Raw genomic sequence first — 21,078 nt, forward strand, 5'->3', positions numbered from 1 at the left:
TGGGATGTCTATGTACTGATTAAGAAAACTTTCCTAAACACCTTTAACAAACTCTATCCCATCTAGTCATTTCACAGTATGGGATTCCCAGTCTATATATGGAAACGTTTCTTACAACAGTCTGCGATCTCTTTACAAATTTGTTTCTCTAAATCCCGCGGATTATAAATATCCCCATTAACGAGGCCATACCCCTTTTATTCCTCAATTCCACTCATAAAGCTTCACTAGAGGAACTAGTGTGTCCTGAACGAGCAGTGCCGTGACATCTTCCATGACTAGTAACACCCCCACCCCGCCGTCTTTAATCCCTCCCGCTCTGTCGCGTCTAATACAATGGAACCCCGGAATATTGAGCAGCCAGTCCTGTCCCTCCTGCAACCAAGTCTCACTAATGGCTACAATATCTTTTTTTCCATGCCCTGAGCTCATCTGCCTTTCGTACAATGCTTCTTGTATTGAAATATACGCAGATCAGAACATTAGTCACACCCTGCTCAACCTTTTCACTTCTGTCTCCACAACCTGTTCTGGCTCTCTGGTTCCCATTTCCCTGCAACCCCAGTTTAGACCCCACTGTGCAGTATTAACAAACCTTCCCGCTAGGATATTCGTCCTTCTCCAATTCAGGTGCAGTCCATTTCCTCTGTACAGGTTCTACCTTTCCTGCAAGAGAGCCCCATGATCCAAAAATCTGACGCCTCCCTCCTACACAAACTCAAGGTCATCTTCAAAAGTCAATGTCTGAAAAAGGCGGCATCCATCATTAAGGACCCCCATCCCCCAGGGCCTGCCCTCTTCTCATTTCTACCATCAAGGACAAGGTACAGGAGCCTGAAGACACACACTCTCAACATTTCAGGATCAGTTTCTTCCCCTCCAGTATCAGATTTCTGAACAGACAATGTATCCATGCACACGACCTCACTATATTATTTTTGCTCACTTCTCGACCTGCTTACTCAATTTATTTTATATGCAGTGCATATATATTATGTAATTTATAGATTTTATTACGTATCGCAATGTACTGCTGCCGCAAAACAACAAATATCACGACATAGTCTAGTTTAAATTAAACCTGATTCAGATATTCCCTCCACCAAAAACTTTCCACAGTCCCTTCTACTTTCCTCCGAAACCTCCTATCATCTTTTCTAAAGGGCTGTGAGTCCTCCGTTGATGCAGATCTCGGTGATTCTGCCGGGAATGAATGGTCTCGGCTGCTACCGGGGGAGAATTAGATTTTTAACTTGCGATGTCATTAGGTTTCCCTCCGAGTTGACGTGCCGATGACGTTTCTCAGGGGGCGGGCCACCCGGCGCGCTCAAGTCTCGCGAGATCTCGGGGTGCCGGCGATGATCCTGGTGCTCATGGGCGTGAGCGGCTGCGGGAAGTGAGTGAGACCGGGATGGAGGAGGGAGGGAGCGGGAACGGGCAGGCCGGCCGGCCGGCAGGGATTGAGGTTCGCCAGAATCAGCGTAGGAAAAGGCCCGTCAGCGAACGGCATCATACCCAGCCCCACTGGCCTGCATTCCCTCCTGATCCCTCTGCGTCCTATTTATTCAAAAGTGCCTCTTAAATATCCCTGACAGCCCATTTCAGATTCACACAAACTTAACCTTCAATTCCCGCTCACCCTCTGGTTTCAGACATCCCTACCATGGGAGAACAGACAGTCGCTGTGTATCATAATTGTGTGACCGCATCGCTTTAATCAGTAGTAGTTGGACTCTGTTTATTTGTGCCAGCAGTTATGAATCCGGTGTGCATTTGCGTAAGGAGCCTTTGATTTGGTCTTTTTGCATTCTCTTTGCTCCTGATCGGAAGTATACGTTTACATTTTTTGCTGTCCTGTTACCTGTTTGCAGTACACACTTCTGCTCTGACAAAAATGGCCCTCGTGGCGAAAAGCTTTGTCTACCTCTGATCTAAAAGAAGAGGTTATTTGTTACAGCATTTATGGAGGAATTCTGTATTTGGTTTAACTTACTTGTGACCAACTTTTTAAAAAAAACAAGATTTTTAATAATGACCTGCATTGATTAAAAATCTGGTCCCATTGGTTATTAAATATTATTCTGTGTTAGCAGTGTATTAAAATATTAATATCTATTGGAAATAAGTACACAGCGTGAAAGTTGAAATCACAAATTATTATCAATTTATTACTATATAATTGATCAAATTGAGTTGGATTCATATTACTGTCTGCACTGGTCCCATACTTACCCTCTGGCAGGTTCAGAAGGCCAATCAAGCTGGCCAGCTGGACCCAGGAGGTAGCCAATTTATACCTCAGTGGCAAGTAGACAACAGTGACTGAACACTGAGCTAAGTTTAACAGGTGCAGCCTCATCCATCAAAACTATCCAGGCTCTTCATAAAAAAATAAATAATGTTCAAAATGTTTAAAATCTATTAACATTGCCTTGAATAATTAAGTAAAATATTTTAAACATATTCAAACATTAAAAATAAATAATGCCCCTTTTATCCTGGCCTTGGAGGCCTACAATTACTGTTCAAATGAATGGCAACCTCCAGTCTTGTACAAGGTTTGGTAATAGAAGATGTGGGAGCTGGGGGTTAAGTTTACCATGAGGAGTCCAGTGACATCAATCACATTCGAGGGCCTGGGTGGAAGCTGTTTCACATAAGTATGGTACTTGCCCAAGAGTGCTAAACACAGATTCCCCTTAGAATCATCAACCACAGTTTGCGCGGTTTAGCCAAATATATATTTCAAGCAAAGAGTTATAGACATTCTTAACCTGATGGACCTGATCATTATCTCTTGCATTTCCTCAAAAAACCGAAAATACAAGGCATAGTCATCAAATCTGTCAGCATTTGAGGAAGGAAAAACAGCATTAACATTTCAGGCCAGTGATCTTCCGTCACAATGGGTGTGATCAAAAATAATCCATATAAAACTCTGTATTTGTCTTCACGAATGCTGCCTGATCTGCTGACTGTCTCTAGGAATTGCATTTCACAAGAGTTGTAATGCCAAAGCCAACTTTGTTTTGCAAAACCATTAAAGAAGCTTACTTACACTTTACTGGCTGGATTTGTCTGTATCATTGGGTATGAAAGCATGATGATGTCCGTCTGGCAACACCTGGTGAACCGAGTAAAACACAGCTCGGTACAGTGTATAGGCAATATGTTCTACCAACCGTTCTAAATTTTAAAAAATGTTTTCAACAATAACTGTTGTGACAGGCTCTTGAATGGAGATTTGAATGAGCCATTGGAACATTTTGTAGTAAAACAAGATATCAACTGCAGATGTACCATTTGTTCCATTCACAGCCAAGTTTTTCTGGAATTCTCCACACTCTGAATGAACAGAAAATGCTGAAAGTATTGTACAGATCTCCTATAGAAAGAGAAACAAAATCAACATTTCAGATTGATAATTCCTCAACTGAACTGGAAAAATGATAGAACAAGCATATTCTAAATTCCAGGCCAGCAGGAATGGTGGGGAGAACAAAGGGGATATCTGAGACAAAGTACAGAACAAGCACCTCAGAAGATTTGTGAAGATTTGTTAATCACTGCTGACCCCTCTGGACCAAGTATAAATGGAGGGATATGAATTGAGGGCAGAGAAGAGGCAGAGAAACAACTGAAATGTGAAATATGCTGGTTGCTGGATATCTGCAATAAAAGGAAATACCAGGAATAATCAGCAGATTGGGGGTATCTTGAAAAGAAAGCTGTTTCAGGTGCAGGATTTTGCACCAGTTGTGATATAGACAGGAAAGGCTAGTTATCAAAAATTGTTGTATTTATTATTGACTCCTTAAGATGACCACACCTTTAAAATAAAGGTGAATGGTTTCCCTTGAGTTTTCACAGGGCTTTGTTTGGAATGCTGTGGGAGGCCAGAGACATGGTAGGAGTGGAATGAAAAGTTAAAATAATGGGGAACTTGAAGATAATGATAATAAATAAGTAAATCAATTACAGTAAACATATATAGAATAGATTAAAAATTGTGCAAAAAACAAATCATCTATATTAAAAAAGTGAGGCAGTGTTCAAGGATTCAATATCCATTTAGGAATCGGATGGCGGAGGGGATGAAGCTGCTCCTGAATCGCTGAGTGTGTGCCTTCAGGTTCTGTACCTCGCTGATGGTAACAGTGAGAAAAGGGCATGCGCTGAGGGCTGGAGGTCCTTAATAATGAATGCTGCCTTTCTGAGACACTGCTCCTTGAAGATTGCCTGGGTACATTGTAGGCTAGCACTCAAGGTGGAACCGACTAGATTTACAACCCTCTGCAGCTTCTTTCTGTCCTGTGCAGTAGCCCCCTCATACCAGAGTGATGCAACCTGTCAGAATGCTCTCCACAGTACATGTGACCAAGATGTAATAAAAATTCACTTAATTTGACTTGGATTTATGAAATAGGACCAACAAAGAGTTGTAATTTAATAAATTATATTTTGCAAAAATTTTAGCAAACTTGATTGTCATGGCTTTGTTTATTTCGAAAGGTTTGTAATAGTCTTTAGCTTGCAGGATTAAAATGGCACTAATATTCCCATGACAGGGTTGCAGTATTGAAACAACAATGAACGCTGTGGTAATCTGTAGGACAAACAAGCTATTTCTAAGTTGCATTCTAAATTTGTCTCTCAGACTTTGTACACAGGTATTATTGGCATGTTAAAATCAGTTTACAGAATTGACTAACAAACTTTTTGCTAAATTATTCTGAAAGTTATGCTTATTGTCATATCTAATAAAGATATTAACTTTAATTCAGTTGGATTCATTGTTTTACACTGGGAGTAGAGGATTCTTGTTTGGTTCGCTTGAGCTTGGCATAATAGAATATGCTTTTCATGGGAAATGTGGTGGCTTAAGTCAAACAAACTCAAATAAACTTAAACACAAATACAGTAAATCAAATACATCAAACTATTTATAACAATTAGGAAGGAAAGAGCAAATGCCAAAAAATGAAACAAATTTATAAATTCATATTTTTGAAACTGTAGAGATGTCGTAATGCCAAATAAGTGAATGACCTGTTTCCTAATAGGCCAAATACTTGGAGGAAAAGTTAACAATATTCCAACTATTTTCTCCAGTCCCTCACATTTTTCACAGGGTATACATTTTACAGGATAATGGAATAATGCAGAGTATTTACCGCAGGTGCAGAGAAAGAACCCAACCTCATTTAGAACAAAACAAAGACATTGTTTAAATTAGTTCATTTTCTTATTGGAGCAAAGATGTCTTTTTCCAAAGCACTTACCTCAGTTTGTTTGTCTATTCTTTGTGAGAAAAATCCAAACCTTTAGATATTTAACACATGGATAGTAGGGATATGGAGAGCCATGGTCCTAGTGCAGGTGGATGGGAGTAGGCGGTTTAAAAGGTTTCAGCATGGACTAGTTGGGCCAAAAGGCCTGTTTCTGCTCTACATCTCTATGACTCTATTGTAGGACAATTTGTTAACTTGCTACAATACATTGTGGTTTTAATATATAATGCCACACTAAAGGAAATTTGTAATTTTTGGAATTCCACATTTTATAACATACTTTTGTTTATTATTAACAGAAGTATTGAGTAAGAATTTATGCACCAACATATTTTTGATATTAGGTTTATTTAATTTTATCCTTTTTCTTCTAGGACCACAGTGTCTTCATCTCTTGCTGAAAAAGTATGTATCAATTCTGAGAACTATTGGAAAAACATTAACTTCTGTTTAACTTCATTGACTTCTGATTTTTCTTCTTCAATGGACAAGTCTATTAAATTTTAACCCACTGATGATGACATGCACAAAGCGAACATGAAGAGTTTTTCAAAATTGAGAGATTAGGTCAAGGTTAGAATATTATTTTGTGGGAAATGTGAAGGCTTTAAAGACTGGGGCAATAGCAGAACAGTAGCAGAACAAATAATACTGTTGCCATCTCTGAGTTCGGTCCTGACCTTGGGTTCACTCTGTAGAGTTGGCATGTTCTTCTGTGGCGTTCCCCTGGGTGCTATGTCTTCTTACCACATCACAAAAACTTCCTGGTAGGTCAGATTACTCCAGGTATAGTTAGGTGTCTGTAGAGTAAGATGAGTACTTGATTGTCACAGGAGATTAAATGAATTACAGGAATGTAAATGGGGAAATGGGAGTGATGGGTTTTCTGAGGGACAGCTTAGAATCAATGGGCTGAAAGGCCCTTTTTGTAAGAACATTATAATATAGGAAAAGTAAAATTTAAGCCATAGAAAAGCAGCATCCATCATCAAAGATCCTCATGGGCTATGCCTTTTTCTCGCTGCTGCCATCAGGTAGAAGGTACAGCAGCTTCAGGACTCACACATCAGGTTCAAGAGCAGTTACTACCCCTCAACCATCAGGCTGTTGAGCAAAAGGGGATAACAACACTCATTGATGAACTCTTGTTATTTCATGCTCATTATTTACTGCCACTTATTTCTATCTGCATTTGCACAGTTTGTTTACAGTTTACAGTTACTGTTCTATAGATTTGCCAGGCGTGCCCGCGAGTAAGAATCTCAGGGTTGTATGTGGTGACATAGATGTACTCTGATAATAACTTCGATCTTTTTGAATTGGATGACATGAAGCTTGGCTTTTCGATGTTTGGAAATTGTTCCAAGCAGAGCACAGAGATTTTGATTAACTCTGCCATCTCAATTTGGGGGATGAGAAGTGGTCTGTGATCTAGTGACACAGCTTTCACAAAGATTTTACTCAGATAAATTTATGTAGCAGGGTATGCCACAATGCCAGAGTTGGCTCTAAAATATAACTAGGTATTTTTTATAGTTTAGATGGTATTCTTGAAGCACAGACTTGCTGTTTTTCCCCAACAATAGTCAGATTTCCTGTCTCTCTCTGTGACCATGGGAGAGGGGGAGGGTTTGCTGACTGTTTGGGTCTGCAAAATTAACTACATACTCAGTCTAGGGTATGAGGGCTGGGCGAAAAATGGTCCGGTGGGTCAGATGCTTTGAAATATTCAGTTTCCCACAACCGGACTTGCTGTTCATGGAGCTTTACGGGTATAGATATTGTGGGATTACAGCAAGTATACATTGCCTATAAAAAGTATTCATCCCCCCATTGGATATTTTCATGTTTTATTGTTTTACAACATTGAATCACAGTGGATTTAATTTGGCTTTTTTAACACTGATCAACAGAAAAAGACTCTTTCGTGTCAACTTGAAAACAGGTCTCTTCAAAGTGATCTAAATTAATTAATAAAATACAAAATAATTGATTGAGAAGTATTATGTCCCTTCAGGTCAGTATTTAGTGGATGCACCTTTGGCCACAATTACAATAGAAGCAGCAACTTTGTCAGATTGCATGGGGATTGTGAGTGAACAGCCCTTTCATAGTCATAGTCATAGTCATACTTTATTGATCCCGGGGGAAATTGGTTTTCGTTACAGTTGCACCATAAATAATAAATAGTAATAGAACCATAAATAGTTAAATAGTAATATTTAATAATTTACTGGCATAAATTACATAAGTCCAGGACCAGCCTATTGGCTCAGGGTGTCTGACCCTCCAAGGGAGGAGTTGTAAAGTTTGATGGCCACAGGCAGGAATGACTTCCTATGACGCTCTGTGCTGCGTCTCGGTAGAATGAGTCTCTGGCTGAATGTACTCCTGTGCCCACCCAGTACATTATTAGTGGATGGGAGACACTGACCAAGATGGCATGCAACGTAGACAGCATCCTCTTTTCAGACACCACCATCAGAGAGTCCAGTTCCATCTCCACAACATTACTGGCCTTACGAATGAGTTTGTTGATTCTGTTGGTGTCTGCTACCCTCAGCCTGCTGCCCCAGCACACAACAGCAAACATGATAGCACTGGCCACCGCAGACTCATAGAACGTCCTCAGCATCGTCCAGCAGATGTTAAAGGACATCAGTCTCCTCAGGAAATAGAGATGGCTCTGACCCTTCTTGTAGACAGCCTCAGTGTTCTTTGACCAGTCCAGTTTACTGTCAATTCGTATCCCCAGGTATTTGTAATCCTCCACCATGTCCACACTGACCCCCTGGATGGAAACAGGGGTCACCGGTACCTTAGCTCTCCTCAGGTCTACCACCAGCTCCTTAGTCTTTTTCACATTAAGCTGCAGATAATTCTGCTTTTCAAGTCCAGCCACAAATTCTCAGTCTGGACTCTGACTTGGCCACTCCAGAACATTAACTTTGTTGTTTTTAAGCCATTCCTGTGAAGCTTTTGCTTAATGCCTGGTGTAATTTTCCTACTGGAAAACAAATCTTCTCCCAAGTCACAGTTTTCTTCCAGACTGCATTAGGTTTTTCTCCAGGATTTCCCTGTATTTGCTGCATTCATTTTACCTTCTACCTTCACAAGCCTTCCAGGGTCTGCTGCAGTGAAGCATCCCCACAGCGTGATGCAGCCACCACCATGTTCCACGGTAGGGATGGTCTGCTTTTGATTATGTGCAGTGTTTGGCTTAGGCCAAACAGCCCAATTTTGGTTTCATCAGACCATAGAACTTTCTTCCAGCTGACTGCAGAGTCTCCCACATGCCTTATGGCAAACCCTAGACGAGATTTCATGTTTTTTTTTCCCAACCGTGGGTTTCTCTTTGACACTCTCCAATAAAACTGACTGGTGAAGCACCTGGGCAACAGTTGTATGCGCAGTCTCTCCCATCTCAGGCACTGAAGCTTGTAATTCCTCCAGAGTTATCATAGGTCTCTTGGTCGCCTCCCTCATTAGTCCCCTTCTTGCAAGGTCACTTAGTTTTTGAGGAAGGCAGATTTACAGATGTGCTATATTATTTTCATTTCTTGATAATTGACTTAATTGTACTCCAAGGGATATTCAGTGATTTGGAAATTGTCTTGTATCCATCTCCTGACTTGTCCTTTTCAACAACCTTTTCACAGAGTTGCTTGGAATGTTCTTTTGTCTTCATGGTGTGGTGTAGTTTTTGCCAGGATACTGACTCACCAGCAGTTAGACCTTCCAGATACAGGTGTATTTTCACTATAATCAATTGAAACACCTTGACTGCACATGGTGATCTCCATTTAAATAATTATGTGGCTTCTGAAACCAATTGGCTGCACTAGTGATGATTTGGTGTGTCATATTAAAGGGGGTGAATACTTCTGCAATCAATTATTTTGTGTTTTATATTTGTAATTAATAGAGATTTTGTTAGAGATCTGTTTTCACTTTAACACAAAAGTGCCTTTTTCTGTTGATCAGTGTCAAAAAAGCCAAATTAAACCCAGTGTGATTCAGTGTAGTAAAACAATAAAACATGAAAACTTACAGGGGGGCAGCAAGGTGAATAATTTTTATAGGCACTGTAGTTTCAACTGCTTAGTGCAGTGTAGTCAGAGTCAGCTCCTGCATCTTGTGTAGCAGTAGAATCCAAAGTTACTGTTGTTCTTCAGCATTTACACTGGATAGACTAAGGATGAGTGTTAATTAATCAACAATTTTTGGATTATTTTAGTTTGCTTAATTGTTTTCAATTGTGTAGCCCCCTGGCCAGCCACAGGGTCGCTCAGCTCACTGTCGTCTAGGGAAACAGCCCTCGGCCCTGCCAAACTGGGTAATCAGTTTGTGTGGATGCTGTGTGATGTACCCCACCCCGCCCAAATAACAGAAATACACCAGATAGGATTAAATGATTTACAGTTTATAGATATTACTGGAACTATATAATTAATAGAGAATAAAATATAAAAGGAAAGTAAAAGGTGCCACACTTATCAAAGTTCAATCTCTTCGTGCACAAACAGTTGGAGCTCAGGACCCTTCTTCTTCACTCTGCGACCCCTCAGACCACCTCAACCGGCGGACTGCGACCAACAATGGTGGTCGACCAGACACTCCACACGAGTCCGTCTCCATCTCCTCTCCTCGCCGAACGCCCCGCTCGGGGTCCAACCCCGTTAGCGGACTCACAGCACCTGGTCCATCCTCTGTCTCTCTCTCCCGCCTTCTCCCCCCAAACCTCACACATACAATATCTTACAGACACCCCAAAAGCATAACAACTATCCCAATTGGTTCGTAACATCTTCTTATCAGTAACGTGATCCAAACAAACTGCTAGCGGGAGGACTTTCTCAGCAGTTAACGTAACAAAGAAGCCCTTTCAATTATAACATAAAGAAGCCATTTTAATTAGACTACGCAGTGACATAAAAAAAAGAACCCCTCTTACACTTGTTTATACATTCTATTTTTGTATAATGTCATACTGACAAGACATTCAAAAAGCCTTTAAAATCGGCATTCAGAACATTCATGACCATTGAAAGTCCTTGGAAAATAGATGTAATTAGGCTGAAATTGTAAAAGTGTAACAATGATTTTGGGTTGGAAGAGATTGCAAAGATGAAATGGGAGCATGTGGTGGTTTAGATTCACGAATTCATGAAGCCATACTGCATGGGAATAGGCCATGTGGCCTAACTCAGCCATGCCAGCCCAGACAATTATCTGCACTCATCTTATTTGCCTGCCTCTGATCCACATGCTTCTAAACTTCCCCTATCCAAAGTAATCATTGTATTTGTTCCTGCTTTTACTACCTTTCTGGCAGCTCATTCCATACAAATATCCACAACTTTCAGTGTGGAAGAACATATCTCTCAGTTCTCCTTTAAGTGGAAAGGAAATGGTAATGTCAATGGAAAGAACTTTTGAAATGCATTCATTAGCGGGGAAAAGAGATGGGAGACCAGTAGATGATGGCATGAAAGGGCAGATATGCTAAGTAAATGGGACAAGGAATAGTAGATGGTAAAATTTAGTTAATAGAGGGTTAGAAAAAAAAATGAACAGAGAAGACGACAGGAGATGACAACGGCAAAGAAGTTTCAGTTGTGATGGGGTGAAGTAAATTTATCAATACATGATCCTTAAGATTTAAAAAGATGTGCAACCTGAAAATATATTTAATAAATTTTAATAGCTGGGCTGGAAATTCTATGATGCTGATGACTACCATTCTGAAGAAAATAAAGAAAAAATGGCTAAAGGAATACCACTAAATGATGAGGTAATACTTTTTAAAATTACTCTTACCCATCTTTTTTGTCTGAAATGCTTTCAATAAATGTAATAAAATTTCTATCCTGACAAAATGAGAAAAGTATTTAACACAGAAAGATAAAATCTGCACTTTTTTCTCTTTTTAAAAGCCTTTTACACATAGCTGTCCTGTCTAATGTTACTGTCCAATGTTCCTTCTTTCTAGCTATACAAGGTGGTTTAAGATGCCTTAACAGCTGTATAGTTAAGTAAATTTGGCTATGTAACTCACCCATCAGCAAATCCAGTTCCTAAAGTTAGTTGAATCTGGAGATCCAGAATTTTGAGTGATCAATGAAGAAGAATTAGCAATACATTTCCAAATCAGGATGGTGTGTGACATGTAAATGGTTCTGCTGCATATTGGAGTTAAAAGTTGTGGTTTTGGGAGATGCTGTGGTGATGTCCAGCACCTGAGAAGGAAACTAGATTATCACCGCCACCAGTTAGTTGTTTAATTGTTTAATACTGATGTGCTTCACAAAGAGCTGATCTGTTGATTGTGGGATTGCTGTTTATCATGTATGTACAGACAGCCTCCACATCCAGGCGTTACAAAGAGTGCATTCCAGCAAAATGTATTGCAGTATTCCATTACAGGAAGCTGCATCATCTGTGCCTGTGTCAAAAAGCATGAGCTGAATATAAACATAACCTTTGTGTTTATTGTTTTCCCCCATAAATTCCATGAGACCAAATTTTGGGCTACATAGACACCGACATTTTTAATCTCTCCCTCTCCCAGTGTAGACTGCCCTCTTGCTTCAAAACATCCACCATTGGTCCTGTACCCAAAAAAGACCAAGGTAACATACCTGAACAACAGGTGTCCTATCACACTCACCTCAATAATAAGCAAATGCTTTGAGAGGGTGGTCAAGGACTACATCTACAGCTTGCTACCACCCAAACTGGACCCCCTACAATTCGCCGACCTACACAACTGATTGATAGATGACACAATAGCCACAGCTCTACATACCGTCCTTACACATCTGGAGGAGAAGGATGTTTATGTGAGAATTCTGTTCTTGGACTACAGTGCAGCATTCAACACCATCATTCCATTCAGGCTGAACAAGAGGGTCAGAGAACTTGGCCTTGACCCTGCCTTGTGCAGCTGGTCCTGGACTTCCTGTCAGATCATCGACAGGTGGTAAGAGTGGGCTCCCTCACCTCCAACCCTCTGACTCTCAACCCAGGAGCCCCTCAGAGCTGTGTACTAAGTCCCCTCCTTTACCCTCTGTATACCCATAACTGCGTCGCCACCCACAGCTCTAATCTGGATTGATTGATTGGCCTAATCTCAAACAATAACAAGGTGGCCTACAGGGAAGAAGTCATCTCTCTGGCACAGTGGTGTCGAGAAAACAACCTCTCCCTCAATGTCGCAAAAACAAAGGAGATGGTTGTGGATTACAGGAGGAATGGAGATGGGCAACCCCTAATGACATCAATGGATCTGGGGTTGAGAAGGTGAACATCTCTTAAGTTCCTTGGCATCCACATCACCGAGGACCTCACGTGGTCTGTACACACCAGCTGCATGGTGAAAAGGCAAAACAGCACTTCTTTCACTTCAAATGGTTGAGGAAGCTTGGTATGGGCCCCCAGATCCTAAGAACTTTCTACAGGGACAAAATTTAGAGCATCTTGACTGCCTGTATCACTGCCTGGTATGGGAACTGTACCTCCCTTAATCACAGGATTCTGCAGAGAGTGTTGTGGACAGCCCAGCATATTTGTAATTGTGAACTTCCCATGATTCAGGACATTTACAAAGACAGGTGTGAAAAAAGGGCCCAAAGGATCACTGGGGACCCAAGTCACCCCAACCATAATCTATTCCAGCTGCTACCATCTGGGAAATGGTACTGCAGCATAAAAGCCAGGACCAATCGGCTCTGGGACAGCTTCTTCCACCAGGCTATCAGACTGATTAACTCATGCTGATTTATTTCTGTGTTACATTCTGTTCTATTTATCATAAATTACTATGATTGCACATTGCTCATGTCAACAGAGACGTAACGTAAAGATTTTTACTCCTCATGTATGTGAAGAATGTAAGAAATGAAGTCAAGTCAATCCAATTCAGTTGACTGCAAATGCTGGAAATCTGTATCAACTCACACAAAATGCTGGAGGAGCTCCGCAAGTCGAGCAGAATGCATGGAGGGAAATGAACAGTCAAAGTCTGGGGCCAAGCTCTTCATTAGGACCATTATATCAATTTTATTTTGGTAGTGATTTATGAATTCTGTAAGGCCAGATTTCAATTACCTGCGTAGTCATAACCTGGGGTCTGCTGTAGTCCTGTTTTGCAGTTTGTCAAGTTGGCACTTCATTTATAGGTGTGAGGCTAGGACTTTCACGGTGAAAAGTAGGACACTGGAAACTGTTGCAGAAGGACCTCGGAGCATACATACAAGGTTCCCTGAAGATGGCACTGCAGATAGTCGGTGTTGGAAAAGGCTTTTGGCTTGCTGGCTTTCATCAGTCAGGGCGTAGAAGTTGCGGTGTTATATTGCAGTTGTACAAGGTATTGGGGAAGATGCGTTTGGAATAGTGTTCAGTTTCGTAGTCACCCTGCCATAGAAGAGATGTCATTAAACTGCAGAGGAGATTGTATTTGTTAGAGGCACCATTTTCACTCAGAGGGTGTTCAGTATATAGAATGTGCTGCCAAAAAAGTGGTTGAGGTAGGTACATTAATAATATTTAGCAAGCACTTGAGTGGGTACATTGATAGGCTGGGCCATGTGTGGGTAAATGGAATTAGCATACATGAGAATCTTGGTTGGCATGGACCATGTGGGCTAAAGAGCCTGTTTCTATGCAGTACGATTCTATACCTGGTGTGTCGCTACTTGTACGCCATCCTAATTCTGCACTCAACCAGAATCGATACCCTGGCTTGGCAGTGCTCATGTAGTGGGAGGAGCAGCAGTATTCAATCCTGCCATTGAATACATTATTTCAGATACTACACGTTCTGAATCTATTCCAATTAAGCACGCTTATGCTGCACAACATCAACGATGCTTCTATATACCTATCATTATTCAGTATCCTTGAGTGTTGCAAGTTTCTGTGGGCATTCCCAAAGCCTCTTTTGGTAGATTGACAGAGTGAATACTATCATTCCTTTGGTCTGGGCTGGATTTAATCAGTGCTTAAGAGTGCAAACTCACAGCATTCCTCAGCCTTGTTATCAGTACATTGTTTTCATGAGCCAAATTCATTAGTGAGCAAGATTGCTCTTCATACTACAACTTATTCATTGCTTTGAACAGATAGTTGTGAGTCAGATTGTATATAGAAATTGCAAGCTGTGTAGTTCTAATGGGTAGTGGCTCCATATGTCACTACTACAGGGTATGACAGCCCTGCCTTACACGAGTCCCGGCCTCAGCTAGCTCTGGCTGACGGTACACGGTGTGAGCCCCTATCCAGGGTTACAGATCCCCTGCCTTGTGGGTATCTTTGGGAGAAGAGAAGGCTAAGGAGTAAACCCTACACAAATCCGGAGTGGAGCCCCTAAGGCGGTTGGATGACGTATCACGTCACCTCCCGGCAGCTCCTGCAGCCAAGCTGATGCCAAATGTACTGCTTCGCATTCCTTTGGACCATATCTGCGAGGCCGAGAGGGGGATCTTGATGTCTGGGCAGCCCAGGATCTCCATATTCATCGCCCAGGTCTGTGCCCCGGGACAGGCGCATCCATTGTCTTAGACAGATGGAGCCATGATGATGTAGTTCTAATGTCAAAACATAATGGCTTTTCTTATAGCTGTTATTCTATCTATAAACTGGATTGATTAATACTCCTGGCCTTCTGTTAGTTGTGAAACATTAGGCTAGGAGCAACAGGAAATATAGTCAGTAATCCTGTATGTGGGATGGTAAACTTGGTCTGTTGATGGGTATGGGATAGAGGAAGTGTGGAGGACCAGGAGACGACACTCTCATCCATCAGGCCCACAAGCAGTTCTATAAACCTGCTTCTGAAAAGCAATTACATCTCTCAGTCTGGAGCAGTCCATGGCTTGAAAAACATCAGAAGCAACATCTGCAGGATGGTTTAAATGTGAGTTGTGGAACTAGTATGATATTTCAATACATGTCCTGCTTCTTGAGAGCAGCCTATTCTACACCCTTCTCCCTATCACCTTCCCTATACTACCTATTAAAACCAGAATGGCTTGATTTCTAAAAAGTCATTTTCACGTATGCATATTTATCTAGAACCCCTAAATTTTTCAAACATCTCAAAAATTATACGGAAACATTAAATAAGGCTAATCTGTGTATTAGTTGGAGGATGTTATATTAAAGTTTATTTAAAACAGTGGCCAATATACGTTTTTTGGTGGGAGATCTCGCCTAGAATTGCCATTCCTGGAGATCACTCCCAGTATTTCCATATTCCAGTAATTCTAAACATAGTAATATCTTTTGGAAACATATCATATCTGCTGTAATCCATCTCAAGTTTTTGTCCACTAACACTGCCAAAAATGCTGGGCACTTCCTTCAGTACTGATGTGCATTTCTTAGTTTTTACATATTCTTCTTTCTCTTATCCTTGAATCTCTGCTGAGCTGCAGAGTATTTCCAGCGATTTCTATTTTTTATTGCTTATTGCCTCAAACTGCTTTGTAGTCAATGAAGTACTGTCTGAAGAGTATTCCCAGTTGTAATTTAGGAAACGAAACAACAAATCAGAATACTGCCATTTCCCACATAATAAAGAAGGATAATTTAGTTTAGTGATAGACGTACAAGGCCTGGATACCACTAGTAGTTCCATCACCTGCTCATTTTCATCCTCCTCCTGAGGTTGCAGACAAGCCTTTATCTCCTCCAAATACAAGACAGATCTTTCAAAAAGCTTCATCCTCTGTGTTGCACCAGAGCAGCAGTCTAGATTTAAGAACAAATTTGTCCATTGGCCTTGAGGAATCTGAAATAATTCTCCGTAATTTGAAACTTCCTTGGATAAGACTAATCGGAAATAACGTTTCAAGTTACAAATTTTTTTTCTTCTGAAATGTACAAAACATAAACCTCAAAATCAAGTATTAGGATGGGCACAGCACAGAATTAATTAAACAGCTAAACTAGATAAAGACGGCTTTTCAGTTTTGTTTGGTAACTAAGATAATCTGTTGAGAGGCACTTGGGCTTTCAAGAACTCAACTGGCTGTTAAAGGATGACAATGAGCGAAGAATCCTCTCAGGTGAGTAAAGGCAAGAATAAATTGACTTGGCAAGCTGCATGTACTTTATATTGCATGATTTATATAGTGTGTTGTCTACACCTACAAGCTCAAGATGCTGCTACAAGCAAGGTTTTCATTGTACTTTATGTAATTGTGCACATGACAATAAACTCAACTAAAAGTTTTTCAGCTAAAAGTGTATTTTGTTCACAGGAGAGAATACCTTGGCTATGCACTTTGCAAGAAATATTGTTGAGGTAAATTGAAATTAAATGTATCTTACATTGTATAATATTAAAGATAGCCAAAAATCAGATCAGATACACCCTGAGGGGTAGTTAAAATTCTTATTTTACTATGCCATCACTTCATCCTTTTAGAAAGTAAATACTTGGCAAATGATTGAATGTTTGTACAAGATTTTGAAAACTACATCACTTGCAATTGTTGTATTTCCTTGGATCCACACTCTCCTTATTCTCACCTCATTGTTGGCCTACAGTGAATTTTCTCTATGACTAGCTCTCTTTGGCACTGTTACTGGTTTCTGTTGTATACCTCAATGTACTGTTGTAATGAAATTATCTGCATGACCAGCAGTAAACATTTTCCACTCTGTGATAATAATCCAATTTACCAATTTCTTTGTTTTTTTATTCCGATCAGAATCGTACAAGACTCATTTCCAACAATTGTGTAATTAGTACCTTTTGTATAATCTGTCAGCAGTCATACCTTTGTGGTTCTGATATTGGTGGTAATTACTGGATGAGTTTTTTTTTTAAATCTATTACATTTTGGTCACAAAATTTCCATAATATTGTTAGCTATATACCTTATTTCTTGGTTTTCAGCCCATATTAAATTGATTTTTTTCCCCCAAAATGTGAGCAAAACTTCATGCTATTTATTGAATGAACTCCATCAAACTTTGAGGAAAATATGCAAGTTATTTGAAAATATCTCTACTTTTTTTTGTTCAACCACAGAGAATACTTACTTGGTGCAAGTGTAATCCTAGCATGTTCTTCCCTGAAGAGAATGTATCGAAGAATTCTAATGGGCGAGCACAGAATAATCAAGAGAAAACTGGAAAACCCTGAAGAGCAGAAATACTCACAATTTGACTTTAACAAGGACATTTTGTTTGTCTATCTTCATGGTTCCATAGAACTGATCATTAAGAGGTTAGAAACCAGAAGAGGACATTTCATGTCAGCTTCTTTGCTGCAGTCTCAATTTGATACCCTGGAACCACCTGAAGACACTGAAAATTTCATTAGTATAAATATTGAGAAAAGCATTCCAGAGATAGTGGCTGAGATTGGAAAGTATCTGGGTATAAATCTTTAAATTTTAACAGGGCATCTGAAGGAATGGTTGCAAAATATGTTCCTTAACTGTCTGAATTAGCTACACTACAAAGTTGGCTGTTCCTTCAGTGTTTCTGCAGCTGTATCATTTAATATAAATCCCAAAGTTGCTCTCTTTAGTTTTGCAAATTTCTCCAATACAAATAGGGAAATTTAGTCAAATTGATGCAAGGATCAGAAATTTAACTACTTTCTGTAAAATGCCTTAATGTTATTTATATAAAACACTCAGTAATCTCTAGCCTTATGTCAGTATGTAGTTCAACGCGAATTCCAATTTTCATTTGAACCTCAAATATTAAAACTAGTAAAACTGGGTATTGTCATTCCTGCTGTGCATTAAGAATTCTTTAATTCCATTTGTTGTAAGACCCTAAAAGACCAATGGTAATCCTCTTGACTAACGACATTTTCCATGAACTCAAACACCACTTGTATAATAGCTCCAGGCTTTCTTAACAAAAATGTCTCCATAATGAATTAACCAGTGGTTCTTGTAGGTGTCTTTCAAAATAAGAGAACAATTTATTTTTCATTTGTTTAATGATCTATGTGCATAACTAATTACTACTGATAAAAATTGACAGGTTAAATATTTTGTACAAGGCAATTCAGAGAATTTAGATTAATATCACATGACACTAAAAAGAAACAACATCCCAAATTATAATGCACAAATGCACATACAGTATGCAAGAATTTTACTGGCCAAAGCCTATCTGCTGTAGTCAAAGCACACTGTTTAGAATAAGGTGCTCATTAAAGCTGCACAAAGATTTGATGTCATCCAGGATTAGGAAGCTCAAAACCACTGCAATTGCACTCAACAAGATCACTAGAAAGATTACTGAATATTTTCTGGTGAAATAATATGTAATGCACTACATTTCTAGGCATTATTTGCATTTAAAGCAAAATAAATATTAGATTCAGTGGTAGTCTGTATTTAATCGTTTTGATGTTATTTGCCATAATGCATGCTTCGTTCACAATACACGTCCATCATACATTGCAGCTTTTGGTCACTTTCTAATGCATCTCTTGCACATCATTTTTTCTATACACATTGCTATCAAGAATTACTGATTAAACAGCAAGGCTTGATTTCAACAGATTTTCAGGGCAGACCAAAGAAATATATTCACATGAACTGAAATCCTGAACTAGGTTGCTTAAAAATTACAAACTCAAAATTGTTATGCATGCAACATCTTCCATCAAATCCTAAGGCTCATGTACTGTACAAATGCCTCTAAATTCACTTATAATAATGCATCAATTATCTCAAGTCTCCAACTACAACCCAATCTTAAAAGTCAAGCTGGAAAGAGTTTAAGATTTAACTGCTGTTATATCAAAAATAAATTACAATTTCTTTGCAAGCTGCAAAAAGATCGCTAAGATGGTTGGGAACCCAGTAGCCTCTCAATGGCAGCATTGACATCTCCACCAGTCGCTATAAGAGCTTGAAGATTGGCTTCACGGTTCAGAAATCCCATTGCACTGAGCTGATCAAGTTGTTGCTGAAACTGAACTTCAGGATTTGGAGTCACAGTCTTTTCAACAGTCACATGCAAAAAAAAAAACAATAGAGAGGCAAAAATTCAACAGGTGTTCTCTGGTAGAAATAAAGCTTTTATCTTCAAGTGACCATTATCATGGCAATGAGTGTTAATAGACGGGTTTACATTAGAGAGACTTACAACCGAGGTAATTTGATCCTTAGCCACTAATGGATATGGACATTTTCAATTCATAAGAGAACAAGGCTGTTGCTTACAATACCAGCACTTAATAATGTCCAAATTCAAGCGATATGCTATCAGAAAATTCATGATCTTGACCAAGCAATGGAAAAATCAGCAAAATTTCCAAATCAGAAGAACTTGTGAACAGCAGTACTCTGAAGGCACTCATTGCCCTTGTCCTAATTGGTGGTAAAGGCCACAGAGTATGGAGTTGCTGCCAAACATGCTGTGTCAGCTTGCGTAAGTGCATCATGTGGCTGGCAAATACCTCTAGCCAAATTAACTGTTTATGGAGCATGAATTGTGTACCAATCAACTGACCTTTAGTATTAAGTTGGAGTGTTATTCGAGTTGCACTCATTCAGGAGAGTAAAAAAGCACTCCCAAAAGACCCATTAACAGAGGCATAGAACAGTACAGCACACAATATTTGCCAACCATTTAACCTACACCAAGATTAATGTAACCCTTCCCCACCTACATAGCCCTGCAGTTTTCTTTCATCCTTGTGCCTATCTCTCTTAAATGACCCTAATGCACGTGCCGCTACCATCATTTCCGACAGTGTTTTCTACGGACCTACCACTGTATAAAGAAACCTGTTTCTGATATCCCCACTGTACTTTCCTCCAATCACCTTAAAAGTATGCCTCCCCTATTAGCCATTGCCACCCTGGGAAAAAGGCACTCACTGCCTGTCTATTCTATCAAAATAAATACAACAGTACAATATGAAATCTATGCCTCATCATCTTACATATCTCTATCATGTTACCTCTCATTCTCCTCCATTCCAAAGACAGAAGTCATAATTCGGTCAACCTTTCTTCTTAATCCAGGCAACATCCTGTTAAGATGGCTCTGAACCCGCTTCTAAAGTTTCCCATAATGAGGTGACCAGAACTGAATACAATACTCCAAATGTGGTCTAAACAGAGTTTTGTAGAGCTGCAACATTACCTTGAGGCTTGCTTGCCTCACGACTTTCTGAATGAGCCTACCACAGGGAACTTTTTTTGAATCACCTTAATAAAATCTGTGCACAGCAGATCCACCGCTCTACCTTCATCAATTTGTTTTATTTCTTCCTCGAAAAAGTCAATCAGGCTCATGAGGCATGCATTAGGGTTCACAAAGCCCTAATCAGATCATGCTTCTCCAAGTGCTTGTAAGTCCTGTCTCTAAGAATTCTTTCCTGTAGTTTGCCCATCACCGATGTAAATCTCACTGGTCTATAATTCCCAGGGTTACCCCTATTATCTTTCTCGAACAAAGAAATAACACTTGCTATCCTCCAATCTTCTGGTGCTGATCCTGGGGCCAGTTAGGTCACAAAGATCATTGCCAACAGTGCAGCAATCTCTTGCTTTGCTTCTCTTAATGACCTAGGATACAGTACTATGCAAAAGTATTGGGTGTGGATGTGTGGGGCCGTGTCACTACCAACATCCTTTGCTCCCACCAGATTTACAAACCGTTCTCCACTCCACATTGACAAATACAGTATTTGTACAAAGTACTATATATCTGTGGGGTTTAACTATCCTGACATTTTTCAAACATTCCAACACACCCTCTTTCTTAACCTCGCACATTAGCCTGTCCTGTGCCAACC

The 21,078-nt window shown here is 39.9% G+C and overlaps 2 protein-coding genes across 3 annotated transcripts in view; one reads left to right on the plus strand and one right to left on the minus strand.

Moving 5' to 3' along the window:
• Nucleotides 1-1,349: 1,349 nt before the first annotated feature.
• LOC140211631 (probable gluconokinase) lies at nt 1,350-18,537 on the plus strand. Its single transcript, XM_072281579.1, has 5 exons — nt 1,350-1,396; nt 5,666-5,696; nt 10,999-11,085; nt 16,556-16,599; nt 17,332-18,537. The coding sequence occupies exons 1-5, from the start codon at nt 1,359-1,361 to the stop codon at nt 17,693-17,695; spliced, it is 564 nt and encodes a 187-aa protein (XP_072137680.1). The 5' UTR covers nt 1,350-1,358; the 3' UTR covers nt 17,696-18,537.
• Nucleotides 18,217-21,078, minus strand: part of LOC140211630 (ubiquilin-1-like) — a 45,956-nt gene continuing 43,094 nt past the window's right edge. For both annotated transcript variants that reach the window (XM_072281578.1, XM_072281577.1), the window contains exon 11: nt 18,217-19,271. In XM_072281578.1, coding sequence (XP_072137679.1) covers nt 19,113-19,271 — 159 coding nt within the window. In that variant the 3' untranslated portion in view covers nt 18,217-19,112. The remainder of the gene's footprint in view (nt 19,272-21,078) is intronic.

Source organism: Mobula birostris, chromosome 17, assembly GCF_030028105.1.
Source record: "Mobula birostris isolate sMobBir1 chromosome 17, sMobBir1.hap1, whole genome shotgun sequence".
Classification (NCBI taxonomy): Eukaryota; Metazoa; Chordata; class Chondrichthyes; order Myliobatiformes; family Myliobatidae; genus Mobula; species Mobula birostris.

Bases quoted from the DNA above. Each gene is read 5' to 3' on its own strand.
- LOC140211631 (XM_072281579.1), top strand. From the start codon at position 1,359: ATGATCCTGGTGCTCATGGGCGTGAGCGGCTGCGGGAA. The intron at 11,086-16,555 runs GTAATACTTTTT...TTTTGTTCACAG, and splicing joins GAATACCACTAAATGATGAG to GAGAGAATACCTTGGCTATG. The intron at 16,600-17,331 runs GTAAATTGAAAT...GTTCAACCACAG, and splicing joins TTGCAAGAAATATTGTTGAG to AGAATACTTACTTGGTGCAA.